General features: G+C 38.5%; 1 protein-coding gene and 1 non-coding gene across 2 annotated transcripts; both read left to right on the forward strand.

Moving 5' to 3' along the window:
- The first annotated feature begins 1,877 nt into the window (after window positions 1-1,877).
- Window positions 1,878-22,831, forward strand: IVNS1ABP (influenza virus NS1A binding protein). Its single transcript, XM_069459427.1, has 15 exons — window positions 1,878-2,170; window positions 7,884-8,108; window positions 9,190-9,318; window positions 9,540-9,709; window positions 9,841-9,916; window positions 11,123-11,296; window positions 11,595-11,720; window positions 13,095-13,202; window positions 17,800-17,929; window positions 18,177-18,401; window positions 18,806-18,927; window positions 19,020-19,146; window positions 19,232-19,363; window positions 19,502-19,675; window positions 20,921-22,831. Exons 3-15 carry the CDS (start codon window positions 9,208-9,210, stop codon window positions 21,172-21,174), a joined length of 1,929 nt encoding a protein of 642 aa, XP_069315528.1. The 5' UTR covers window positions 1,878-2,170; window positions 7,884-8,108; window positions 9,190-9,207; the 3' UTR covers window positions 21,175-22,831.
- Window positions 22,832-23,024: 193 nt separating this feature from the next.
- Window positions 23,025-23,131, forward strand: LOC138375864 (U6 spliceosomal RNA). The gene has a single exon (XR_011231569.1). It is a non-coding gene; the product is annotated as a U6 spliceosomal RNA (small nuclear RNA).
- Window positions 23,132-26,942: the final 3,811 nt, after the last annotated feature.

Consider the following 26,942-nt stretch of genomic DNA (forward strand, 5'->3'; position numbering starts at 1 on the left):
AAAATCTTATAATTTGTTACTTTAAAAGGTTGAAATTACCCATCATGTTCCATTTTCAAGCTTTAGCTGGTATTATTAATATATAATTGGATAGACTGAGTTGCCTGGAAGACAAATGGAATGCATAAATTATGCCATTATTCATAGAAGGTAATATATAAATGTGAAATTCCATATAAAGCAAAAATGCATTGACTGTGATCACACTGTAGCTTTAAGAAAAGTGTTGACTGTTTCAGGTCACAAAGGCACTATTTAGAGCACAGCAAGTGAGACTATGTGTCCAGCAGGCCACACAGTCACGTGCCTACCCGAAGTGGGCAATTCATACAGTCTCATTGGAAGGATTAAAAGAACTTAAAAGGTATGCACCCTCATAGTTCCATTTGTAATAAAAGTGAACACTGTTGTCAATTATTATCAGCAAGACAAAAACAAGAGCTCAGTAGCAAATATTAGTCTTTTTCTCCTTGAGAAAGACAGAAAAATCATACTACTGGGCATTTTAGTTCCTGTTTCCTCCTTCAATTGAAGGAGGAAAAAAAAAACCCCACAAGTCTCCTTGTCTCAAGATTTTAGAACAAAAGTTGTAAAGCTTCCATTGTAAATGAAGGCCTCCTTCTCCCAATTTATTTTCCCTGCTCCGGTAAGCATAAACTAGGTAACGACAAAGAATGGTACAAAACATTGAAAAAGAGATCCTAGAAACGTCTACAAATTGAGCTGAGTGACCAAACACAAACAAGGTTAGGCCTAGACCCTAAGTGCCCTCCACAAATCAGGATAAGCAAACAGAACATTAACTTGGGAGCCTTCGCCAAACTCTAATTTGGATATAATTTTACCTCACTAAATCCCCTCCTCACCTTCAATCAAGGAAATTTTCCCGCGTGCCCTTCAGAGTCACATGAAGTTGCTGCCAGATCCCAGCTAAAATTATGTTTCACTGTTAACAGATTTGACTGGGGGGGGGGGGGACGAGGAGGCGGAGGTGGATAATTAGAGTTGGCACCTCTTCTAAAAGGCCCCAGGAGGTTAGGATAGGGACTACCGATTCTCAAGGCTATTTTCTTTTTCCAAAAGAGGGCAAGACCAGTAAAGAACTGACTCAGTGTCCCTGAGAGGAAGAGCTGCAACCAGACAAAATAGAAACCCAGGGGATGAAAAGTAGAAATGGGTTTTTTATGGCTACACTGTTAGTATTATGCCTTCTCCAATTGTTTCTTCCCCAAGTTACTGAATCTTCTCACCCAAACCAGGCCAAAGGAGGGGTTAGTTGTCCAGCCCCTTCTCACTGAGTGCCTCTCTTCTTCCTTACAATCTCCACATCTCCTTGCACGCTCATATCCCCCCCAACCCAAAGGTAAGGGCCGGTGCCTCTTAGGTCCACTGCGGGCAGCTCCAGTCTAGGGCTGTTGCCCAGAACAAAGTCTGACGCCGAGAAATCTAATCTCCCACGTCTGATCTCTGTAGCTATTGTGCCTCTAGGGGAAGGCAGAACAGGTGAGGGCGGCTGGAGGGAACCAGTTCCGCGACAGTCGGAGAGGGCGAAGCGAGGGTACCGGGCAAGGGAGGGAGGGAGCCGCGCGCGATAAGTAAAAGGGGCGCCAAGGAAGCGCCGCCTCCCTCCCCGGATCACCTTGCGCTGACCTAGTAGAACTGTGATGGAAGGAGCTGGTGCCAGCGAAGACGGGCGGGGCGGGCCGTGGGCGGGGCCTCCGGCGGGGGCGGGGCCTAAAGCTGGATTTTTCTGGCGCTCGCCTGTGATTTGCCGAGGGATTCGAGCCGGAAGCGGGCTGGGAGGTGTTGGCGGCAGCGGCTGCGCACGTGGTGACGTGCGAGGGGGTGCGGCGCGAGCGGTCGGCGGCGGCGGAGGCAGTGTCTCCCGGTGGCTTGTGGAGGTCGGTCGCTCGGAGCGGCTGGGCGCAGTTTCTCCGCCTGCTGCTTCGGCGCGGCTGTGCCAGCGAGCGAGCGAGTTCCCGCGAATTCTCGGTGGCGCCCTCCCCCCACTCCTCGCAGCCTCCACGGACTGGCCGCTCGTCCTCCCGCTCGACCGCTTCCTCCCTCCGTCGCCTCGAGGCGCTTTCCGTTGGGCCGATCCGCCCGCTTCCTCCTGCTCCCCATCGAAGCTCTAGAGATGAATTTTTCCGTCTCTTCAGAGATGAACCAGGTAATACGCGCTGGTTCTACAGACGGCAGATGAGGGAGAGGGCGCAGGCGGCCGGGGAAAGGGTGGGAAGCGCGGAGCGGTGTCCTGGTCTCCCCGGAGGACGCCCCGAGCCGTCGCCGCTCTCTGGGACAAGAAGCTGGCGCCGCGCTGAGCCAGCGCTCCAGCCGCTGCCATGGTTGCCGAGTCGCGTTGGCGGCCGGGGGCGGGTGCCGGCCGCCTCGGAGAGCGCGGAGGCTCGGGTCCCTTTTCTTCCCCGGGGCAGGGGAGGCAGGGTGGGAGGACCGCGAGGTTTTTGCTCCAGGGGTCCTTGGGGGCCTGGGTCAGGGCGCCACCGGGCGGGGATGACCCGCCAGAAGGAGGGCGCGGGACTGTGCGTTCTCGCTGTCGGGAACGGACGCCTCGCATTGGGTTTGCCTGGCATCTGGTTCTCCTGTGTGAGACCTCCGGGGCTTCGGCGCCTGTGGGCGGGCAGCCAGCCCCGGGCCTGGAGTGGGGTGGCACCGAGTCCCCGATCGCCGTGGGCCGCGGGGTCCTTTGTTCCCGCTCCACGTTGCCCGCTTTTCTTGCCAAGCGCGGGGAGAAGGGGGCGGGAGGAGGGAGGGAGCGGCTGCCCTGACGTGTCGGCGCTGAATGACTGCGGGGCCGGCCAATCCGGGGCGGGGGTGTGCGGGCGCAGGGCGCCTGGCCTCCCAGCCTTCGAAATGGGCGCCGGCCTGGCCGCGCGGGGAGGAAGGCCTGGGGCTGCAGCGCGGGCCTGTCACTCTTGGGCGCTCTTTTTTACGAAAGAAGTAGGTGGTGAGGTTTGCTCTTTTTCCATACTTCCCCTCTTTTTGCTAAGGGACTCTGGTCTTGATGATCGGAAGGTATCTCAGATTAGGGTTGAAGGCAGGGGAACTTGAACCACTATTTCAGAACTACGTTTACTTTTTCCCCCCAATACGTAGTGGACAAATCTGTTGGTTTGAGACAGCTGACATTTCAAACAAGGAGAAATCAGATCGCCTACAGGGCGCATTTTTGTTTCCTGATGTCTGATGGCGAGTTAGAACGTCAAGCTGTTCTTTGAGTTCCTATGTGTTGTGATCGCCTGTCTAGTAATAAATGACAACTCTGGAAGCCTGGTACTATTAACAGCTGAACAAGTACAGCATAGACTAGACTACCACCATGCCATATTTTCTTTTAATAATTCTTACTCCAGCTGTTGGTTTAGGAATAACAAATACTGATGAATACTTTTAGGCTGAATCCTGCTGAAACATGTGTCTTAAAGATGCTGAAGGAGCAGTTGTATTTGTAAGTCTGGACATGAGGTAAACTGACTTTAGAATTGGATTGAGACTAGTATCATTTAATACCAGCTGGCAGGCTACTTACTTATCAAAATTTGGTAGATGAGGTAAACAGGACTTGAACCACTAACCAGAGAAAGACCCTATTTTCCTAATAGATGAAACCTCTAATTAATTAATAGATACTGATTTCTGTAGCCGTTGTCTTAATTTATAATTCTTTATTTCTGACTTTTCCCTCCATGACAAAGCATTTCAAATTTATTTAGTGTCTTTTGGCTACTTGCTTTTGGAAGATGGGGTTTTGTTTTTCTTGCCTGAAGGATATATTAGATGGCAATTGAATGTGATTTTGCAAATAAGTTTTTTAATTTAAGTCTTCACTATTAGGGAAATACCATTTTGTTTTGTTTTGTTTTGTTTGAGATGCTCTTGCTCCGTTGCCTGGGCTAAAGTGCAGTGGTGTCACCAAAGCTCACTACAACCTCAAACTCCTGGACTCAATCCTTTTGCCTCAGCCTACTGAGTAGCTGGGACTACAAGCACACACCACCACACCCAGCTAACTTTTTACTTTTTGTAGAGACAAGGGTCTCACAGTTGCCCAGGCTGGTCTTGAACTACTGATCCTAAGTAATCTTCCCGTCCCAGCCTCCTAACGTGCTGGGATTACAGGTGCGAGCCACCATGCCTGGCCCTATTAGGCTCTATCTTAATCATTGATGATAAAGTGAAGTATCCTAAAAAGTAACTTTATCAACTTTTTAGCAGTATGATTGTATAGTTAAATCCTGCAAGTAGGAATTCTTAAAGGTTAGGGTCCTTCCACCATGTGCTCTGCTAGAGTGTAAATTGACGTATTTTGAATAAGGAAGTGATTTCTGGGTTTTTGTTAGAACCACAAAAAAAAAAAATACATACTTATCTTGTAAACTGAAGTTAACACCTTGGTAAATGTTTCTGAACCTGTACCTAGATCAATATTCTTGCACTTTTAATATCAACCTGAATGCCTAACAGGTACCTCAGCAATAGACCACCCCAAACCAAACTCTTCCTTTCCTTCCTTCCTATCTTTCTCCATGCAGCAAACTAAAAACGACTCTGTGTTATGCTTCTTGGAATTCTTAATTATGATATGTATTTGAATAATGATGGGACATCCAAGCTAGAATATCTTAAGTCTCCACTGCCTTAGTTAAGGAGTGGTGTACAGAATCTTTACTTAACTGCACTATTTCCTGTTATCCATCCCCCACATGTATGTTTCAATGCCCTATGCTTCCTTACTTAAATCCTTCATCTGTTCTCGATTCTCAGCACTGTTCTAAACCTTGGAATTAGTCTCTCTTACTTCCTCTCCCACCGTTTACCATATGCATCCTGCAACTTTACAAATCTACAATCTATTGAAATGAAATAGCTGCATGTCTAGAATATATTTGCTGTCATAACCTTTTTTCCCTTTTGTTCAAGCTGTTTTTACTGGTTTATCTGTCTTCCTGTCCGGCCTGTGAAGTGGTTAAGGATAGGGAATTGAGTTAACTCCATTGTGTCATAAGCATTCCATTTCACTTTGTGCCTGACATATGTTTGGTGCCACAAATGTTTGTTTTCTAGTGAAAGAATTATAAAACTCTGATGTTAAAAGCATGGAGCAAATGAGTGAGTTTGGTGAGTTCTGATGCAGATGGATAGTGATAGTGGTTTTTAGAGGGTTCATTGGGAAGCTGAAACTTCTGGTTTTAAAAAGGTCTGTTGATTTACTTTGTATTATAAAGTCTCTCCTTTTAAAATGGAGTTGATTGCTACTTTGTGGGAATTGACTGCCCTCAAAAGATTGCCTTTACACTTAAATATTTATAATTTGCCTTGAAGTTTTAAGGATGTTTTGAAAGTTTGATTATAGTGTTTTATCTTGCTCTTAAGGAAAGCCAGAGAATTTTGGGAGAGGCCATATTATGCCTACCTTTTTTATAACTCTTTGATAAGACCTGTTGAATTGTATTTCACTTAAGCTAATCTTTCTGGGCTATGGTAATTTGTGAACTGCTGGGTGTTAAGCAGTTAATTACTCATTTATGAATCTTCTGTATTCTTTTTTCTTGTACTAGCCGTACAAGAGAACTGAAATATATTGTATTTATCAGAGTATATTGTATTTGATCCCAGTTTTAATCTTAAAAGTAGATTAATTGGAAGTATATTTTAAATACCAAACAAAATTTTTTAAATAAGTTTTATACTCTTATGTGACTCTAGGATGTTTGGGCTTTTTGGTTTGGATTTTCAAAGAAAAACATTCTCCCCATTTTTTTATTCCACTAGTTATTGTGCTTGAGTTTCATAGACCACATAAGATCTTCCATGAATTTCAGGGGTAGTTTTAAAACACTTCATTTGCTCAAGCTTACTTTAATGAAAGTGATTGTGAACTTTCAAAAACATGGTTTTACAGGTAGAAGTTGATCTGACTTCCACCAAACTTGGGGGGAGGTCAGGAGGAAGGACATAGTTATTGAGAGCAATAATTGAATAAAGTAAGTTTTTATTAACTTAAATGCCATCTGGACTTGGCCTAGCTTTTAAAAATCAAGCAGCGTTGTACTGATCAGTAGATATTAAAGAGTTGAGGTTCCTACTAAGACCTTGATGAACTAAAACTCAAGTACTAAATGTAGTAGGACTCATTCTATGCCAAGTTGCTCCAAAAATTCTCCAATGTGTTCTCCCAAAGGACATGGAAGAAGTTTTGTTTTGTTTTGTTATATTTTTAAGGGACAGTCATGCTCTGCCCAGGCTGGAGTGCAGTGGCTGGATCATAGCTCACTGCAGGTTCAAATGCCTGAGCTCAAGCGATCCTCCTGCGTCAGCCTCCTGAGTAGCTGGGACTACAGGCTTGTGGCTGGCTAATTTTTTGGCTTCTTTAGGATAGTGTGTTATCTCTGTGTATAATTAATTACGTGTATTTGGGAGAACATTTCTAATTTCTTAAGAAAAGCTGAATTAACCAACCTAGATAAAACTGTAGAGCCAAGGAAATCAGTATTATATAACAGTTTAATATAGTTTTGATGCAGAGGTAAGCCTTCACAACAATCCCAAGCTGAGTTGGAATACTTGGGTTTCCTTGAAATGAAACATAAGTTATGGAGACATATAAGATGTCAATATGCTGAACTTAACACAGTTGGTCTGTTGCATTAGTACTAGACCAGCTTGCAGTGGAGCCTGTGGTAAGTGATTATTTACTTTGACATAATTGTTAGATTTAGAATTGTGGGCTTGATTGATGCATGAGGCAAATCCAAGTCATTTTAAGATATTCCTAAAAATTGATATATTTGCACATATTTAAAATAATTTCTTACTTAGTTCTGGTTTCCAGAATTAACAGTGGTGTAGGACCAGTTCAGGTGATTAAAAAATAAGTGCCATCTGAATTTGACACTAGTAATGGATGACATGTGAAAATGAAGGGGGAAAGAATAAGTAGGAGTACTGATTACCTTGAAGATTAGGTTTGAACCAGAAATTCCATTGCTGGTTATTACTTTGTATGAAAAAAATGATCATGCAAAGCACAGGCATCAGTATATTCCCTTTTGTTTATTTAGTTTGTTTCAACAAATTACTCATCTTTATGTTCAGGTTCCTTGGCTAGTCCTGGTAGGGGGGAAATGGGTTTGGATACAAAAGATGAACAAAACAGAGGCTTTGCCTTCATGGGGTCTGGAATCAAGGAAGATAACCAGGTATATAGAAGCATTAGCTCAGAATAGACCAGCTGGAAGATCATACATACCTACCTTTCAGGGAAGATTCTGGGTGCGGAGGATGAGGAGAATCTGCTTCCCAACTGGGAGGATTTTACAAGAGGCTTTATGACTGTAAGATTGCATCTGGCAGAGGTTGGGTTAAGGGCATTTAAGGTAGAGAGAACAATTTGAACAAAATTACAGAGGCGGGGTTTTGAGGACCAGTATCTCTGGTTTGTAACATTATGTACCAGTTTGGGAATAATGCCCAGGGATTGCTTGCTGGCTCCTAAAAACAGATCACATGTTTATGTATTAGTTGGAATCTAATAGTAAAGAATATTGAGTTAACCATTGTTTACATTTGTTCTGTGATCCCTGTGCTTTTATACCCCACTTAGACAGTAAGTCATTAGCTCTTGCCCTCTGGGTAAGGTTTGTGTATTAGTTTGTCTTTTAAGATCACCTAGGTAGTCAAGTTAAGTTAAAAATATTTATGTATAATTGCATCTGTGTTTTTTTTTTATGTAGTGTGAATATTTTTGCCATTTACCTCAAAATCAAAGATCAGGACTTGTTTTGCATGATCTGCTCTACCTAGGTCAATAACAGTAACAGTCTTTGATCACTGTGAATATCTAACTTAATTTGTCATTGTTACAGATTATGATGTACCATTATCACCGAAGAAATTTGTGTCTATAGCTTTTAAGGACTTGATTACATCATTTTCAAGCCTGATAGTTTTGGAGTCACAATTAGAGCTTAAGACACGTCTGCCTTTACTCCAACCACCTATCTTCACACCTTGACAACGTGCTGTGTTTTAACACTCCTTTGTCTTTGGATTAAGAGTTCTCAGAAATATATTTGTCACCAATATAGTAGGTAAGTGAATATTCAGTGCCCAGGCCAGTATTAAGGTACATTGTTTTTCTGAAGACTGTGCAGAGTATATTAATAGTCTTTCATAATTTTTAAAAAGGCAAAGAAGCCAATAATAATTTGAATATGAATGTGGAAAATGTTTTCATAATTTACCTTTCTATAGTTTGACTTTAAATAAATCAGTTACTTCAAAATGAAATATATTACTGCTTTTTAGTGATGTATTTTGTGTAGTTCTTAGTCAATTGTTTAGAAGTAAAAGTGAAATGCAAAAACTTTTAAAGAAGTTACTATTATGTAATCTTAAGTGATTTAAAATATATGAAACTTACAAAATGAACAGACTGTAAGTTTGTCTTTTTAAATTTCTCTATATATTTCAAAACATTTATAAAAATCATGTGGCAGATACAGTGAAGAGACGTATTCGATTTTTAAGTGTATGTTTTAGGCCAAGGAAGAATCAGGCAATTTTCCACATCTAAATCTTGATAATACGTAATTTTGAAGAATAGAGTCAAATAGTGGGGGCCCTTTAAGGAAAGTGAACAAGGGTAGAATTGGAATGAATACAGTTTTCTCATGTGTGAGTAAAGGAAACAGAAGCCCAAATCCAAGGAAACCTGTAAGTGATGGCTACTTCACATCCTTTCAGGCTTTCAGGTTGCTCATTATATGGGTTTGGGTAGGACAGAGTTTCATTTGCTTCCCTTCAGAATGAATGTGCTAATAGGCATGGAAACCTGGCCAAAATTGTTGAGATACTATATGAATCCTTAAAAGGACTTAAGACCGAAGTATGGGGGTACAAAGACTTGGACATTCAACGCCAATGTTGTTTTAGCTAGGTTTTAGTGTGATGACAGCTTTTTTTTTTTTTTTTTTTTTTTTTTTTTTTTTTTGGTAAAGACAGGGTCTTGCTGTGTTGCCAGGTTGGTCTCAAACTTCTGGCCTCAAGGATAAAATTTTTATATGTTATTTATAGGTTGGAATTTGAGAATAAAGATATTGTATTACTCTTTACATTTTAAAAACCACCATTTACAAGTAAAATAACTCCGCTCTTTTTCTGCTATTTTAGCCACATTTATAAGGAAAAATGATTCCTAACGGATATTTGATGTTTGAAGATGAAAATTTTATTGAGTCTTCTGTTGCCAAATTAAATGCCTTGAGGAAAAGTGGCCAGTTCTGTGATGTTCGACTTCAGGTATTTAAAACTTAATTGGAAACTTACAGAACTGATCTTTTGTTACGAAAAGCCATAAGTTCTTAGATTTGCTTGTTTTCTTTTTCATAGGCAGTTAATGAAATGACTTTTTAAAAAGAATGCTTCACCTAGAAATGTAACATAAAGGAGTCTGATGTCGTAATTAGCTAGAGAAACACATAATCCACGGTACTTCTCATTTTAATTCTTTATAATTTCAGGTCTGTGGTCATGAGATGTTAGCACACAGAGCGGTATTGGCTTGCTGCAGTCCCTATTTATTTGAAATATTTAATAGTGATAGTGATCCTCATGGAGTTTCTCATGTTAAATTTGATGATCTCAATCCAGAAGCTGTTGAAGTCTTATTGAATTATGCCTACACTGCTCAGTAAGTACTTTGAAGTAAACCACATAATTAGGGAACATCAGAAAATTCCAAGTCTCTCTAAATATATTTATATTGAGTATCTGTGTTTTAAGGCTTTGGTATCATAAATAATAAAGAAATTTTTTTAATAGGTTGAAAGCTGATAAGGAGTTAGTAAAAGATGTTTATTCTGCAGCAAAGAAGCTGAAGATGGACCGAGTAAAGCAGGTAGAGTATTAGAAGTAATATTCAAGGATTTATTAATATTTATATGATCAGAATGCAGAATTTATCACAAAACATTTTGTTAATCTCAAGAACTTGAAAATGCCCCTTTTTTTCCCTCAGAGAATTGAATATGTTATTTTAACTCTTTGTCTGTAATAAGGTAGCAGGATCATACTGCCTCTCAGATAATTTGAGCTAAAGTCTCACTCTTTCAGCAGTCTTCTCTGGATGGGTGGCTGTGTCAGTCTCTAATAGCATGAATTAAAATATTCATCTGTTCTGTGAAGCGGGACTTTAGTGAAAAAAACAAACAGAACAAAATTTTTTTTTTAATTCATCTGTTTTTATCAAGAGTAAATAACATAATTTATATCCTCACTTCTCTGGTCTCTTACATTTCCTGGCTTCCTCTTTAAAGTATTCCTTCTAGAATTTAATACCAGTGAGAAGTACTTAATAATTCATAGGAAAAAGGGCATTTAATCCTTGAATGTTGCGGGGCGGGGGGTGGTCAGTAAATTGTAGGCCATGGGCCAGCTGCTTGTTTTTATAAAGTTTTATTGGAACACAGCCATGTGTATTCATTTACATATGGTCTGGCTGCTTTCCAGCTATGGTGACAGAATTGAGTGGTTGTGACAGACAATATGTCCCACAAGCCTAAAGTCTGGCCCTTAAAAAAAAGTTTGGTTTACTGGCCCTTCCTCTAATGCCACTCCTCTGCTTAAAAATCATTTTTCTTATTTACAGCACATATGCCTGAGTTTAGCATTTCGGGTTCTCCTTAATGTAGTTTCATTTTCAAAATTTTTTCCCAGTTGTCTTTTCTCCAACCAAAGTAAATCGTTTGCAGCATCTTCCCTACTTCCTATCTGCATTCCACATCAACATCACCTCTCCTGTAGAGCCCAGTCCAGATTCTGCCTTTCATGAAGCCTTACTGAATTATTCTAATAGTTGAAAATACTTATCTGAACCTACATAGCATTTCAGTTTGTTGCATCTCTCCTTAAACAACTTACACATTTGTGCAGCATTCTTTGATATTTATCAGTTGTATGTTTTAGTCTCACTATTAAATTTGTTGTATTAAGACTGATTTTTGATTCATCTTTATATCTGCACTTGGTGCTTACACGTTGAACTTTAAATATTTGTTGATTAAAATAGATGTAATTGTTGGCACACATATATTTCTTTCCCAAGGTTTGTGGCGATTATTTACTATCTAGAATGGATGTTACCAGCTGCATCTCTTACCGAAATTTTGCAAGTTGTATGGGAGACTCCCGTTTGTTGAATAAGGTTGATGCTTATATTCAGGAGCATTTGTTACAAATTTCAGAAGAGGAGGAGTTTCTTAAGCTTCCAAGGCTAAAGGTAAGGAGGAAAATCTATGAACAGATTAATACTATCTAGTTTAAATCTTTGTCCTTGTTTCAAGCAAGTGAATAATGGTTATAAAAACAATACATTGAAATTTTATTGTTGATTTTAGCACATAATGAGTTTCTGCCTACCAGTTTGTTTACTTTCTTTGTTTTTGGTTACTGATTTCCTTACAAATTAAACATATGGAATGTAATTGGGCATCTATGACGACTTTATTGTGAAATTGAGAAGCTGAGAATTAAAAACTCAACACTGATGTGTGTGTCATTGTTTTTTCTCAACTCAGTTGGAGGTAATGCTTGAAGATAATGTGTGCTTACCCAGCAATGGCAAATTGTATACAAAGGTAATCAACTGGGTGCAGCGTAGCATCTGGGAGAATGGAGACAGTCTGGAAGAGCTGATGGAAGAGGTTAGTTTTAGAGTAAATGGGATTCAACAATTCTTAAAAATTACTTTGCTATAACATAAAGGATTCCCTTTCACTTTTATTTTATAACCATGACCCTAAAGAATTTAAATTTTGCTATAGGTACCCCTAAGCTGAGAAACAGGGGGGGTGTCCAGGTGAGCTGAATGAACTGTTCAGTTTGGTCTTCTGCTTTTCTTTTTTTATTTCTTTGCTTATTATGTGCTATTAACTTTCTTTAAAGTAGCATGTAATTTGCTGTAGAAATGGGAGGTGGTACTGAGATTTTCTGTAGATTCTTAATTTTTCTTCACAGGTTTTTGCTTTAAATTTAACAAGTAGGTAAAAGCTTCTAATGGTTGTTCCTCCCCATTGATTTATCTCCCCATAGGTTTATTAACAAAACTAGGATACCCAAGACTGAAGAAACAAGAAGAAACTTCAAGTGTATTGACACGTAAAGAAGCAGCAGTCCTGCCCCAGTTCTCCTAAGAAAAATCCGCTGTGGGCAGAGAACGATGATGATTTAATGGTGTTTACTCCTTTACAGGATTCTCATCTTTAAAGCTTTGTGTTTTTCAATGGTGTTGTTCATACATGCAGTCACTCACTTAACTTGGGCTATTTTTTAAAACACATAAGAAAAACAAAATTAATGGAGAAATGGTGGAGATTAAAAATATGCATGTGGAGCAGTAGAATAAACCTTGAGTTTATCACTCCACTTAAGCCTTTCGGAGTCCCTAAAGGCTTACCAAATCTGTTAGGCCTGGAAAAGCACTGTCATCCTTATGTTCTAAAAGGGCTAACAGATGATCTTTAAATTCTATATGATTTCCCACTTGAAAATCAGATGCATTAGCTATATATTTGCATCTGTCAAGGGAGATAATCTCTACAGCTTACATGAATTTTTGCCGTTTGTTTTTTCTTTATGTTTTTCTTGACATTGCCTACAGGAGGGAAATGTTTATGGAAATGAGACCATTTATCTTCAGAGGTGTAAACTATATTCAGTATTTTATTGTAAACATGTATATTCTTTAAGAGTCTATATATTGTACTAGTGCCTTTTTTCTTAGTGCTGTATAATAGAAGCTATGAAAAAAGTGAAGATTTCTTTCAAGCCAATCAAGCCAAGGACTCCTCGGCCAGTAGTGGAAGATTTTGTATTTGATTTTGGTTTTTGGATTTTGGTTTTTAAATTTTTACTACCATGACATGTATTTTTCTTTACTTCGGGATCCTGCCAGAGTAACATGTCAAGAAGCTCAAGAAGCACACTGGAGGTTACCTTGAGGCGTTTGTGTAATCTGCATACTAGTGGAGTAGCCATGGTGACCGTAGCCACATGGGTGTTCTGTTGCTGTTTTGCAGGTTCAAACCTTGTACTACTCAGCTGATCACAAGCTGCTTGATGGGAACCTACTAGATGGACAGGCTGAGGTGTTTGGCAGTGATGATGACCACATTCAGTTTGTGCAGGTACACATTGCACAGTCTGAGGTAACCTCAGGTTAAAGTTTGACGAGAGAATTTTATAGCATACTTAAATTTTCCTTTAGTAAAGGAAAGTAGACCAATTTCATTGGTATAACTGGACAAAAACATTTTTGGGAGAAAACAAGCATATCTTAGAGTTACTAGCATTTTTGCCCTGTGAAAAGAAATTAACAAATTAGGAAACCCTATATAAATTTTTTTCTAATTAAATAGGATAAGATTTATAAGTAGTAAGGGGATTTATAAGTAGTAAGAAAAGGGGCCAAGAAGGTGAAACAATGTAGAAATTATGTTATTGTAGTAAGATTGTGAAAAATAGTTGTTTGCAGCAGGCATGACTAATAGACCCAATTTTATAAAAAGGTGCAACGGAACTTAAATTGTTGATAGCTATGAAAGAAATTTTGGATATTTCTTTAATTACTGAGCTCCTTTATTTCAAATTAGAAATGGTATCGTTAAGATGGACTATATACAGTTTAGTAAATTTTAAAGTGGTTCATTATATGTTACACCCTGATCTAGAAATTTCTTGAACAAAATGAATTAAAACACATGAGTTCCATTGCACTGATTAAGTTACTTTGCCTTCTATAAAATACAATTTTACTTTCTCCCTACCTTTAGTAGGTAAACATACATATTCAAACACATTACCAACAATTAATAGAGAATAAACATACCAGGTGTAAACTTTTTTAGTTTATGGACAAATACAGAAAAGTACATAAACCATAAGCGCCATGTAGTGAACCCACCAGCATAAACACTACCCAGGTCAAGAAGAGAAGATTTCTGGCATCCTGGCAGCCTTCCTGTTGCCCTTTCCTAGTCACTGCCCTACACTGCCCCAAAGAAACCATTATCCAACCTTCTGACACAGTCAAATTTATGTAAATGGTCAGACAGTATGTATTCTTTTTATTTGACCTTTAGCTCAGTAGTGTATTAGTGAGGGATCAGTTACAAAGTAGTCAGAGTCAACCCAGATTAAGGGGTGTTTTCCTTTAAAAATTAGAAGGTAAATGGTAGACTCGGTAGTAGCCTACATGGTTATGTTATCAGGGCAGACACTGAGTGCCCAATTAAGTTGCAGGCCATAATGTTCAGTGTAGGGTCACAAAAATGTGTGACAGACAGTTTCTGCTTGTAGGACCTTATAAGAGAAATAATACAGAATTTTAAGAGGTATCTACAAAAGGCCTAAAAAGGAGGGCATAGTGGAGACGAGGGAAACCAGGATGTTTCACAGAGGAGGAAACTTTTGAGTGCTGTTACAATTTAGAGGAGTTTGTATAGCAGATGGAGATACATTAGCTAGCAAAGAATGTGTGTACAAGGATGGTACTCTTGGAATTGCAGGTCATAAGACTAAGAAATTAGGTAAATGCTACCGGAATGGGGCTCATACCTTGTCCTACAGACAATGGGAAGCCTACATGCAGTTTTAGGTAGGAGTAGAGTGAGATGAACAGATATATTTCACAATTTGAGTAATAATGAAAAACTGGGAACCAGTCTAATTATTAGAGCTCCAACTATAACAGTCTCTGGGTTGGGGGATACCAACTGATTTGTGGTTTTTTAGTTTCCGAAATTATTGTCTTGGACCCTTCCTATTTTTATAATCAGACATAGAGGGTAGATTAAAGCTTCTGAGACTAACTTGTAGACAATTGCAAGCAGTTATTCAGGTTTTTTAAAAATGATGAGGGTTTAATCAAAGGGCATGAGGAGAAAGGATGGATTCTTTATTTATGTCTATAAACAGACATTTATATTTACAAAGGCAACTTAGGAGGCCTTAGTGATTGTTTAGGAAGAATTTGAGAATGACTGGGATTCGGACATGTGTGACTCATTAGAATGTGGTGCCATGGATAGAGATCATGAAGTGAATAGGGATGAGGGGACACACATTAGGCTTCAGGAACAGGAAAAGGAGTTTGAAGATAAGCCATTAGAAAAGTTGGAGGACAAATAGAATCTAACCATGTTGTAAAAGCTACCTCAGGTAGGAGAAGAAAGTTTGAAGGAGTAAACTGTTAAATCCTTCTCTGGGAGGTTTAGGGATATCCCCTTTACATATAAAGGAGGTAACCATCCTTTCTGTGTTAGGCTTGTTGCCTTCCTTATTACAGTGCCGTTCTCTTCCACATTCATTTTTCTCTCACTTTTCATTTATGCATTACAATAGTTTTTCTTCCTGTAATACATCCTCAGTGTGGTAAGCACCATCCATTTGTGACACTTGGGACCCCTTCTTTCCACAGAGTGGGATAGGGTTTTGTGTACCTTGTAATTCCTAATAGCAGATAAAGTTAGATATCTCTAACCTTACCTTTTATTCCTAGTATTTTGTACTATGACAGATTGTGTCATAGTGTAAGAGTACAGTTTATTCAGAATTCTTGATCTTTTAACACAATGTTTTGTATATATTCATGGAGTACAAGTGCTATTTTGCTACACTGGTGTATTGCCTTGTGAAGTTAGTGCCTCCGGTGCATCCTTCACTGGAGCAACACATTGTACCCTTCAAGCCACTGCCCATCATCTGCTTCCCCCACCCCCAACCCTTCCACGTCTTCATCGTCCATCATCCCACACTCTGCTTCCATATGGACACATTATTTAGCTCCCACTTATAAGTGAGAACATGTGGTATTTATTGGTCTTTCTGTGTCTGAATTTTTATACTTAGATAATGGCCTCCAGTTCCATCCATGTTGCTGTGAGACATGATTTCATTCTTTTTGTGGTTTAATAGTATTCCGTTGTATACACACACACCACATTTTCTCATCCTCTGTTGATGAATGCTTAGGTTGATTCCACATCTTTGCTATTTTGCATAGTACTGCGATAAATATATGATTATCTTTTTTATATATTGATTTCTTTTCCTTTGGGTACATACCCAGTAGTGGGATTGCTAGATCACACGGTAGTTCTATTTTCAGTTCTTTGAGAAATGGCCATACCGTTTTCCATAGAGCTTGCACTAGTTTCCACTAACAAGTGTATAAACGTTCCCTTTTCTCTGCATCCTTGCCAACATCTGTGATTTTCTGTCTTTTTAAGAATCTTTATTTTAGCTGTATTGCCTCTGGCTATGCATATCTTCTGAGTTTCAATATTTCTATCTGTTAAAATCGGTAGATAATATCACCCTCCCTGGACTAAAAGAGATGATGTGAATAAAGTGCCTAATACCTAAGTACATAATAAATATCTAAATGGAATTTAATGATAACCATTGCCATAATACATTCCCTGCTTTTTCAAAATAGCCTATATATGTTGTAACCACACTTGCTGAATGGCCCAGCCAGAGGTGGGGAACCTGTGGCCTCAAGGCCACGTGTGGCCCTGCAGATCCCCAAGTGTGGCCCCTTGACCAAATCCAGACTTCCTTTATTGAAAGAATTTGTTCTTGAAAATTTGGATTCAGTCAAAAGGCCTAACGTTTGGTAGTTTGTTTTTTTTTTATAGCTCCAAGTAGCTACCACAATCTTTTTCTCTTTTACTTGTTACATGGCTTTTTGCTTCCACAAACAACAGAAATTGCCATTAGAAATCTTACCTATCCATGTGGTCTGGCCCTCTAGACCAGAATAAGTGGATGAACATATTTGGCCAGGTACTGAAGGTGGTACCTGTTCACTTGGCAGTTCTCAGAGTAGCCTGGACTTCAGTTCTATATATCCCTTGGAAGTGGAAAAGAGTAACGTAATTGGAAGGAAGCCGTCAAAGAAAACTCACACATGTATGAGAACACATGTGTCTATAGTTCTCTTACAGTCATTTGGAAATTGAGTTTGCTCATTTCTCTCTCTTTTAGTGTTCCTATATATTCTACTTCTGTGAATATTTGGTTCTTTTAGTAATGTTTCATTTCTGATTACTATTTTTTATTGTATTTTGATGTAGTTGGTCTAGAAAAGCACTCTATTCTACCTGTAAGGTAACCCTAGAGAAATATCCTTTAAGTGTTTCTTGTAATCGCTACTTTTTTCTGTAAAGTACTGTCAGAGTGACTGGATGGCTCTGCTCACTTTTTGCTGGCATTGTATGAAGGGTACCTGTACATATGATGTAGTTAGGTTTGACAATTTCATGGAGACAGTGGTTTAAGTTAAATGTATTCTCTGTTAATTCATGCCATTTTAAATTTATAACATCTTTTCAAAGATTCTATACTTAATATAAGAATCTGTGAGCTTATATGGATTATAGGCCATTTTTTCCTTTATTGAGGTATCATTCTGATACTTGATTTGCAACATGATTTTTGAATTGTTTAAATTGAACTTTTTCTGACCAGGCTTACTGTGTGGGTGTAGTTGTTTCATTATTAAGTGGAGATGGAAGGATGCCAGTAAGTGTGTCAATCAGAAAGTGTCGGTTTGTGTTAAATGTGGTGTGCTATACGTGTCACACATAGGTGAAGGATACTCAGTGTTTTTGCACTGAGTATTGAAAAAGATACTCAGTGCCGTGGAATAGCTCAGGAACAAAAAGGTACATCAGGTGTGGTCTTTGGCTAGGTTTCTGTAGCTACCTTTTGATTTTGCAGAAAAAGCCACCACGTGAGAATGGCCATAAGCAGATAAGTAGCAGTTCTACTGGATGTCTCTCTTCTCCAAATGCTACAGTACAAAGTCTTAAACATGAGTGGAAAATCATTGCTTCGGAAAAGACTTCAAGTAAGTATATGACACTTGCCAGATTGTCTTCAGCTTATCTATTTTTAAGAAGAAGTGTTGTCAATTTAATACTTTTAAATTGACTATTTGTGGGAAAAACTCAGAAGCAATTAAACTTGGAAAACAATAGCAGATTGTTCCAGTCTGGCATTTGGAGACTGTGGAGTCCAATTCAGGATCATACAGCAACCAAAAGTGCTAATAATTCCATCTTACCATCTTAAACATGGAACTCTTGTGCTTACAGATAACACTTACTTGTGCCTGGCTGTGCTGGATGGTGTATTCTCTGTAATTTTCCTTCATGGGCGAAACAGTCCTCAGAGCTCACCAACAAGTACTCCAAAACTAAGTAAGAGTTTAAGCTTTGAGATGCAACCAGATGAGCTAATCGAAAAGCCCATGTCGCCTATGCAGTACGCACGGTCTGGTCTGGGAACAGCAGAAATGAATGGCAAACTCATAGCCGCAGGTAAGAGCGGAAGGATGAGGCTTTATCAGAAGCATTCAGCTGGCTAAGCTTATAATTGGGTATTTTTTTACACTTGCTGGTGACATGCAAACTTTGGGAGAGAGGGTTTAATGTGCTTTCTTCCATGGCATTCCAAGAAGACAGGGAAATAACAAGTAAATACTACTGAATGAATACGCCTAACCTTCAGTTCATTGTTTCTACTTTTTTTAAAAACTGTAAAGTGGGTAAATTTTTCTCCTAATTTTCAAGCCAAGACTAAGCAATTTACTCACACTGATGTTATTTTTCAGCTATAATGATCACTTAGTTGAAAACATCAACTAATGGGTCCTTTAAAACTTTTAATACTTTTTGGTCCAGTTTCATATTTTAAACATAAATCTTTGTGCTTCTTTTACCAGGTGGCTATAACAGAGAGGAATGTCTTCGAACAGTTGAATGCTATGATCCACATACAGATCATTGGTCCTTTATTGCTCCTATGCGAACACCAAGAGCCCGATTTCAAATGGCCGTACTCATGGTAAGTGCATTATGTTGCAGAAGTAACCCATATTTAGCTTTTTCTCCGTAACTTCAGAATGGCAGAAACTCTCATCTCTCGCTTTGGCATAGGGCCAGCTCTATGTGGTAGGTGGATCAAATGGACATTCAGATGACCTGAGTTGTGGAGAGATGTATGATCCAAACGTAGATGACTGGATTCCTGTTCCAGAACTGAGAACTAACCGTTGTAATGCAGGTAATAAACTTTTCTTCTGACATAGCCAGTATTTTAATATGATATGTAAATTATCAATATATAACTGTATTTTATACTTACGTAGGAGTGTGTGCTCTGAATGGAAAATTATACATCGTTGGTGGCTCTGATCCATATGGCCAAAAAGGACTGAAAAATTGTGATGTATTTGATCCTGTAACAAAGTCATGGACAAGCTGTGCTCCTCTTAACATTCGTAAGTTGATTTTTTTTCCTTAAAGTTGGGTTTTTTAAAGAAGACCTGTGAATCAACAGTATGAAATACACACTTAAAGTTTTGGGCGATGTGGCAGTAATCTTGGTTTGACTCGATTTTTCCTTTTTCTTCTTATAGGTAGACACCAGTCTGCAGTCTGTGAGCTTGGTGGTTATTTGTACATAATCGGAGGTGCAGAGTCTTGGAATTGTCTGAACACAGTAGAACGTTACAATCCTGAAAATAACACCTGGACTCTGATTGCACCCATGAATGTGGCCAGGCGAGGAGCTGGAGTAGCTGTTCTTGATGGTAAGTGTTGGGATTTGGCGAGATGACTATATAGTGGCAAGAGTTTGTTCTCAAATTTCAGTGATAGCTACTCACCTGTATCATTAAGAATTCAGAAACAGCCATCTCTTCTAATGTGATGGGGATTGGTGGTTTGTCATTTAGAAATGTCTTTTCTAATCAGAGATTCATAATCCTTGATACATAACTTTTTTTGCCCCGTTTTCTAATACCATCACATTGATGTATAATACTTAAATACATTAGTTTATCAATCTTTTGATGGGTGATGGGTCATTTTCTTCCATAAACCCATACCCATAATGCATCATCTTAGATTTTAGTTTCCCATTCTTTAGAGCAAGAATTTAAAGAATTTGATTTGCAAAACAAAGTAAATGCTTAATCCCTAGTCTTTTTCAATTGTCTGTTCCATACCTAATTGGAAATAAAACCTTTATACCTCAATTGATGAAAGCTTTAAGTGTAGACACGGTAGCAAGTAGCCCACTGGCCTGGAGCCTTCAGATTTTTGTGAACGTTGTTCAGTGCGTTTTACAGATACATGGATGCAAGTTGGTTAAGTGATGGTCAGATGAGAAATTAATGAATTTGAGAATCAGTAATAAAATATTTTCTAAGCTTCAGAGTTATTTAATGCTAACCTTTTATCCATGTGAAGATAATTTAACTATTTACTGTTCTGCATGTTTGTTTCCAGAAGAAATTTCTGTACCAAAATCATTTTATACAATTGAGAAGCTCTTGAGGTTTTTTTTGGTTATCTGAAATCTGCTTTCCTATAACTTTTTTTGAGTGTCAGTTCTGTACACTGGGCTAATACAGAAAGTCCAGTGCACAGAGCTATTTTGGTTTGCCATTTAGTAGCTGCATCTCTATGTGAGTTGTCCAACTTCTTTGTGCCTCCTTTCTTCATCCGTGAAATGGTAATGGTAATTACCACATAGAATTATTGTGAGAATTATACTTTATTTAGATGCTGTGACTGCTGCCTTTCCCTGCTCCTTTTAAGTTGCCTAAGTTCCATGTGGGAATGAGTTTTTATCGATTGGATTCACTTTGTGTCCCCAGCTCCTAGAGGGTGCTTGCCATATTGGTAGGCATTTAACAAATACTTCTTGACAGAATGAACAGGCATTTCTACTTAAAAACCACTGATTTTTAAGCAAAAGACAGATTTCGGGTTTCTTTCCCTTATTGTACTTTAGCCTCTATAGATTTAACTCTGTCTCATTTCTCTTGTAGGAAAACTGTTTGTAGGTGGTGGCTTTGATGGTTCTCATGCCATCAGTTGTGTGGAGATGTATGATCCAAACAGAAATGAATGGAAGATGATGGGAAATATGACTTCACCAAGGAGCAATGCTGGGATTACAACTGTAGGGAATACCATTTATGCAGTGGGAGGATTTGATGGCAATGAATTTCTGAATACGGTGGAAGTCTATAACCTGGAGTCAAATGAGTGGAGCCCCTATACAAAGATTTTCCAGTTTTAACAAATTTAAGACCCTCTCAAACTAACAGGCTTAGTGATGTAATTGTGTTTAGTAGAGGTACATTTGTGAATAAGGAGGGTGGGTGGGTATAGATGTTGCTAACAGCAACACAAAGCTTTTGCATATTGCATATTATTAAACATGCTGTATATACTTCTTGTGTTTATCTGGAAAGGAATGCAAAGATGAAGGTCTGTTTGTGTATTTTTAAGATTTCTTTGGTTATTTTACTTTCTGGAAGTTGGTATTACAAAAGAATAAACCAAGAATTAATTGGGCACATCATTTCAAGAAGTCCCCTCTCCTCCACATTTGTTTTGCCAGTTTGCACATGAAATGACTTCCCTCAAATATGTATTAAGGGGAAAGGGGTAAGGCTTAAACATATAGGCAGTTGGGTTTTAAGAGCCCTTTTTCAGTAACTGGAACACTCTATAACAAACGATACTTATTTAAATAGATGACAATTAACTATTTTTGTTTTTATTAAAAGAAGGCCAACATGTCTACCAATATTTAATCATTTATGATTGCCTTTTTATAACTTTTTATATTCTCAGCAGAGTGCTTTACCTGTTGAAGTCAAATATGGTAGACTGAAGTACAGTGGCAGCCATAAAGTTTGCAGAGTGGGGTGTTTATTTAAAAACCCAGAATGCAAACATGCAAACTTTAAGCTTCTGCTGCAGCTATGATTTTCTTTTGGGGAGGGACTGGGGGAGAATGCATTACATTTGAATGGGGTTGCTGAACAATAACATAGCTGTGATTTTTGGTATTTGACACACTGGTTTTAAATATTTTGGCTTGTTGAAGGTGTATTTCTTCATATAGCAAGACATTTAATGTATAGCAGTAATGAACAGTGAAGTATTTTATCTTCTAAATAATTCCTGTTTTTATTTATCATTAACAAAACAATCCTAAATGGCAACCCTCAATTGTGAAAAAAAATATTACTTTGTATTATAGGGTTTGAGAATGCAGCCTTTATCAGAACTATATTTTTGTTCAGCTTTTCTATTCACATAGATAAATACTGGTTGGGAAAACTTGGTGTCTAATGTGTAGTGCTGCACACCTAACTTATGGTGCCAAATAAGCACGTCCTAATGCTTGCTGCTGATGCAAACATATTAAAGGTACTTTGCAGGAAATCTTTGTACCATGGGATTAATGTCCAAATGCTGTTTGTACACTCATTCATTGATGATAAAAGTTTTAGGGGAAAAAAATTTTTTTTTCCAGTAACGAGGTTAAGGTATTTGTGGAAAATATTTCACCTGGCATCTCACATCTGAAGTAAGGAATGATGTACGGTTTTTTCTCATAGAAGATGAAGTACATGGGAACCTAATGAGCCAACTGTCTATTCAGTGGCTAACTTGGGTTAGGAAGAAAATTAGGTATTTTCTCCAGATGTTCACTGGTACTTTGCCACCTTATTTCTCATCTGTTCCACAAAGAACCACCAAGAAAGGAAATCAGTTCACCTGATAACTGTATAATTTCTCACTGACTATAACTGGCTTGGTTCTGGACTAAAACTAGACTGACAGATTTGAATTTGCCTAATATGACTATTTTTAATATGGATGTGTATATGTTCTATTCAGCACAAGGAAATAAAGTTTTAGATGAGGATTCAGCACTAAAACTCTTGAAATCACTTCTCATTTCATAAGTGACATGCTTAATGCAAATAATATGTGGGAATACTTGGGGTCAAAGTTTTCCTGCATTGGTATGGAGGACAAACAGGTAGTTTGGTGGCTAAAAGTATTTTTTTTAAGAAGCTATGATAGCCAGTCTTCATAAACATACAAAGTTTCCATAAAGAGAAAAAACCAGTGCTCGCTTCGGCAGCACATATACTAAAATTGGAACGATACAGAGAAGATTAGCATGGCCCCTGCGCAAGGATGACACGCAAATTCGTGAAGCGTTCCATATTTTTTATGAGGACATACTGTATCTAACAAGATATACTGTTAGACTCTTTGATTCTGTAAAATTAAATTGTTATTAATGATAAAAAAAAAAAGAGAAAAAACCATGCTCGGTGACCATTTGTTACCTGTTTATCCGTATCTAAAAGATACATTTTCTTCAGGGAAGGAGAAAATGTGGCATAGCCTCAGCATAATTTTAAAAAATTGTTTTTTTATTTACCAGTGTGAGTTTTGGATTATTTTAGAAATAATATTGGTAATAACCATACTTGCAGTCAGTTTTAATAGTGCACAAGCTAGGCACAGTGGCTTGCATCTCTAGTCCCAGCTACTTGGGAGGCTGGGGCAGGAGAATGGCTTGAGCCCAGGAGTCCAGGCTGTAGTGAGCTATGATTAGGCCACTGTAGTCCAGAGGCCTAGGCAACAAAGCGAGACCCTGCCTCTAAAAAAAAAAAGAAAAAAAAAAACATAAAATACTACATTTTCTGGGAAGCAAAACTAGAAAATGTCTACTTTTAATTAACCAAATATTATTGGTTATAAAGTGTAGGGTTCTGATATTTGGCTTCTAGTATATGATATGTACTTATACCATTGATCAAAATGTTTTAGAATTCCCTACATAACAATCATATTTTAGGGAAAAAAACATGGATTTGGGTATGTGATGTAGTGCTAGAATCCTTTCTTAACAAATTATAAGTCATAGATTTGTGTAGCCTGTAATCTCTCCTGACCTCAGAATTCCTAAAATTGAGGTGGATAAAGAACAAGTCCCAACAGGACAGACATTTCTATGAAGAGTGGCCTTCAGAAAGGAGTATGAGTCACAGAAAACTCAGTCTCTATTAGTAATTTGTATCCTACTTTGTTTCAAAAAAAAGTTTTGAGGAGTCACAGTGAGACATAAAAGGTAAATTAGGTGAAAAGGAGAAAGAAAAACGGAAACACCAATATGTGAATCCTAAATCCTTGGTAAGACCAAGTCAGAAATCATCCTGTACACAGGTCTTCGTAAGTTAAATCAGTGTCTAGGTTAAAAAGGAATAATTGCTATGAAAATGCAAATATCCTTTATAATAAAACCAGAATTTTCCCAAGATTCTTAAAATGATACATTGAACAACAACTACAGTTTGTAAAGAGGGGTACAGACATACTCAGTAAATGTGATACCTTCTTCAGCTAGCACAATGGCCAATAAAATACTGAATTTTTACTATTAATAGCCCCAGACCTTATTGGGGATTGAATAAGAGAAGCAAAACAATCATTATGCTGGGTATGTATAGGGTCGGTATCTTTTGGAAACAGGAATCTAAGAGGGGCATATGTCTGAATAGATGGCTACATACTTGCTCAAGAGTAAGCAGAGAAAATAACATAATTTTATTCTGGAAAAAAGGCACTCAGAACACCTAACTTGGAGCAATGAAACTTCTGAGATGAACTGAAATGTCCAGCAAAGTTACAGGATGAGTCCAGTACAGGATGAGTTGCTGTTTGTTAAAAGTTGGAAGGCACCTACCAAATGTAACTAGTCTAATCAACAATTAACAAGGTCAGCTATCCATTAAGTTTACTCCCAAATCCTAACAATCTTACCTTCTGTATTAAGTGTTTTGTTTCTTTTAACCAAAAGTGGCACCAAGCCCTTAAATGTACAGGCTTGTAAAGGTATCTGATGGATCTGTAACCAGAACTCTCAAATCTCAATAAAACTATTTTAAAAGGGATAAAATATTTGAAGAAGACCCTTCATCAAAGATAAGAGGATGCCAATAAGAACACGGAAAGATGGTCTCATCAGGAAGATGTAAATGAAAACCAAGATGACATACACCTATTAAAACTGAATATAAGCAATTGGAACTCGAAATTGCTAGAATTGCAAAGCTGTATAGGCACTTTGAGAAAACAGTTTGGCCATTTCTAATAACCCTGTGACAAGGCAATCCCATTCGTAGGTATTTACCCAGGTGACATGGAAATTGTTCACATAAACTTACATGTGAATATAGCAGCTTTATTCATAATCGCTCAAAACTGAAATCAACGAAATAGCTTTCCAACTGGTGAATGAATAAATTGGTATATCCATGCAATGCTATACCACTTAGGAATAAAAAACTACTGACAAACAATATGGATAAATCTAAAGCATCATGCTAAATGAAAAGCCAGATTCAAAAGTCTCTTTAGCCAGTCAGCTACTTGGGAGGCTGGGACAGGAGGATCACTTGAGGCCAGGAGTTCAAGGTTTGTAGTGCCTGTGACTAGCCCCACTGCACTCCAGCTGGGCAACATAGGTCCCATCACTCAAAAAAAGAAAAAACGTCTCCATTTATATAGCATTTTGGAAAAGGAAAAACTACAAGAATAGCAAACATCGATGGCCTCCTAAAGTGGGGATGAGTTTACAAGGGGACAGAAGGGAATTTTTAGGGGTAATGTGATCTATAACAGTGCTAGTGATTACATGATTATGTGTTTGACCAAACTCAAAGAACTCTACACTTAAAAAGGAAAAATAGTTTTGTCTTAACCAAAAGTGGTACTAAACCTTTAAAAGAGAAGGTTTAAAAGAAGGGCTAGGACATGTCCATATTTTACCTCACTAGAAATCACATCGGGAAACCATTCCCACTGACCTCGCAGGGGTCTGTACTGAGCTAATGTAGTTTAGTCCATAACCATTAGTCTGCAATAGAATTGCAAAAACTGAGGAAAGATTAGGACTAACAAAGAACAGGATGTTAAAATTGGTTCGTAGTTAGGAACACTAAACCAAGCTAACAGCTGAGATCTGGGTGTCCACCACTTCACCTTCCAGGTTTGTAACGGGTAATTCTGCTCAAGAATCTGTCCTCAATGTTTTCAGCATCCAGAATTAATTTGAGGCAAATCATATCCAGTTCACAAACCAAACTGGATCAGAATTAAAAACGATTCCTTTCATACGAGCTAAAAAACTTGTCTACAAACTCTCAGAGGGACCAATTCTTATTTTCATTGACAGCCAAAGACATTAAAGAGTAAACTTCATGAATACAGAGAGATGGATATTTTTAAATGTAGGTATATATTACATTAAAACCCACAGGAAAGCCAACACTTTGAGGTACTCCGGCTCCAGAAGAATCTGTTTGACTACTGAGAATCAGTCTGACTACTGAGTGGCTTTTCACCCAATAGAGCCCACAAACTTAGAGCTTTCAAGTCAAACTCTGGTAGGCAAAGGAGTGTATCCTTTTTTTAGTAGGTGAGCCTAAAGGACAAGTTGTCAAAATACTAACCGACCCAACCATGAGTTAGACACTAGAGACAGTGTAGTTTCTGCCCTCATGGAGCTGAGTTATATTCACTGGAGTGGGTTTTATCTGCAAAATAGCCAGAGCTACCAAATAGGACTGGCATGTCTAATCTCTAACTCAGAAAAGGGCCATGGGCAGCATTACATCTGGAGAGAGGGGAAGTTGTATTTGATTATTCAATAGGGAGTTATATTCCCTTTGAGGAAAGAGGTAAATTCATCCCAACGCATCATGCCAGGGAGCTAGGGAATTGCTATAAGTTAAGAATGTGGAGAACGTGACCTCAGGCTCTGAAAGGCCACCAAGACACCATTTAAATAAACCTGGATTGACCCTGAAAGGAATTCTGTTCTCCCTTAAAATGATGTTCAATATATCAAGGAACAGAACTTCACATCTTTCATATGACAGCAAAGACCCATAATGTGAAAGTGAAATTAACCCGTCTGGGAAGTGCTCTCTGTGCTGTCACAATCGCTCACTGCAGGTCCTAACAAAAGGA

Source organism: Eulemur rufifrons, chromosome 27, assembly GCF_041146395.1.
Source record: "Eulemur rufifrons isolate Redbay chromosome 27, OSU_ERuf_1, whole genome shotgun sequence".
Classification (NCBI taxonomy): Eukaryota; Metazoa; Chordata; class Mammalia; order Primates; family Lemuridae; genus Eulemur; species Eulemur rufifrons.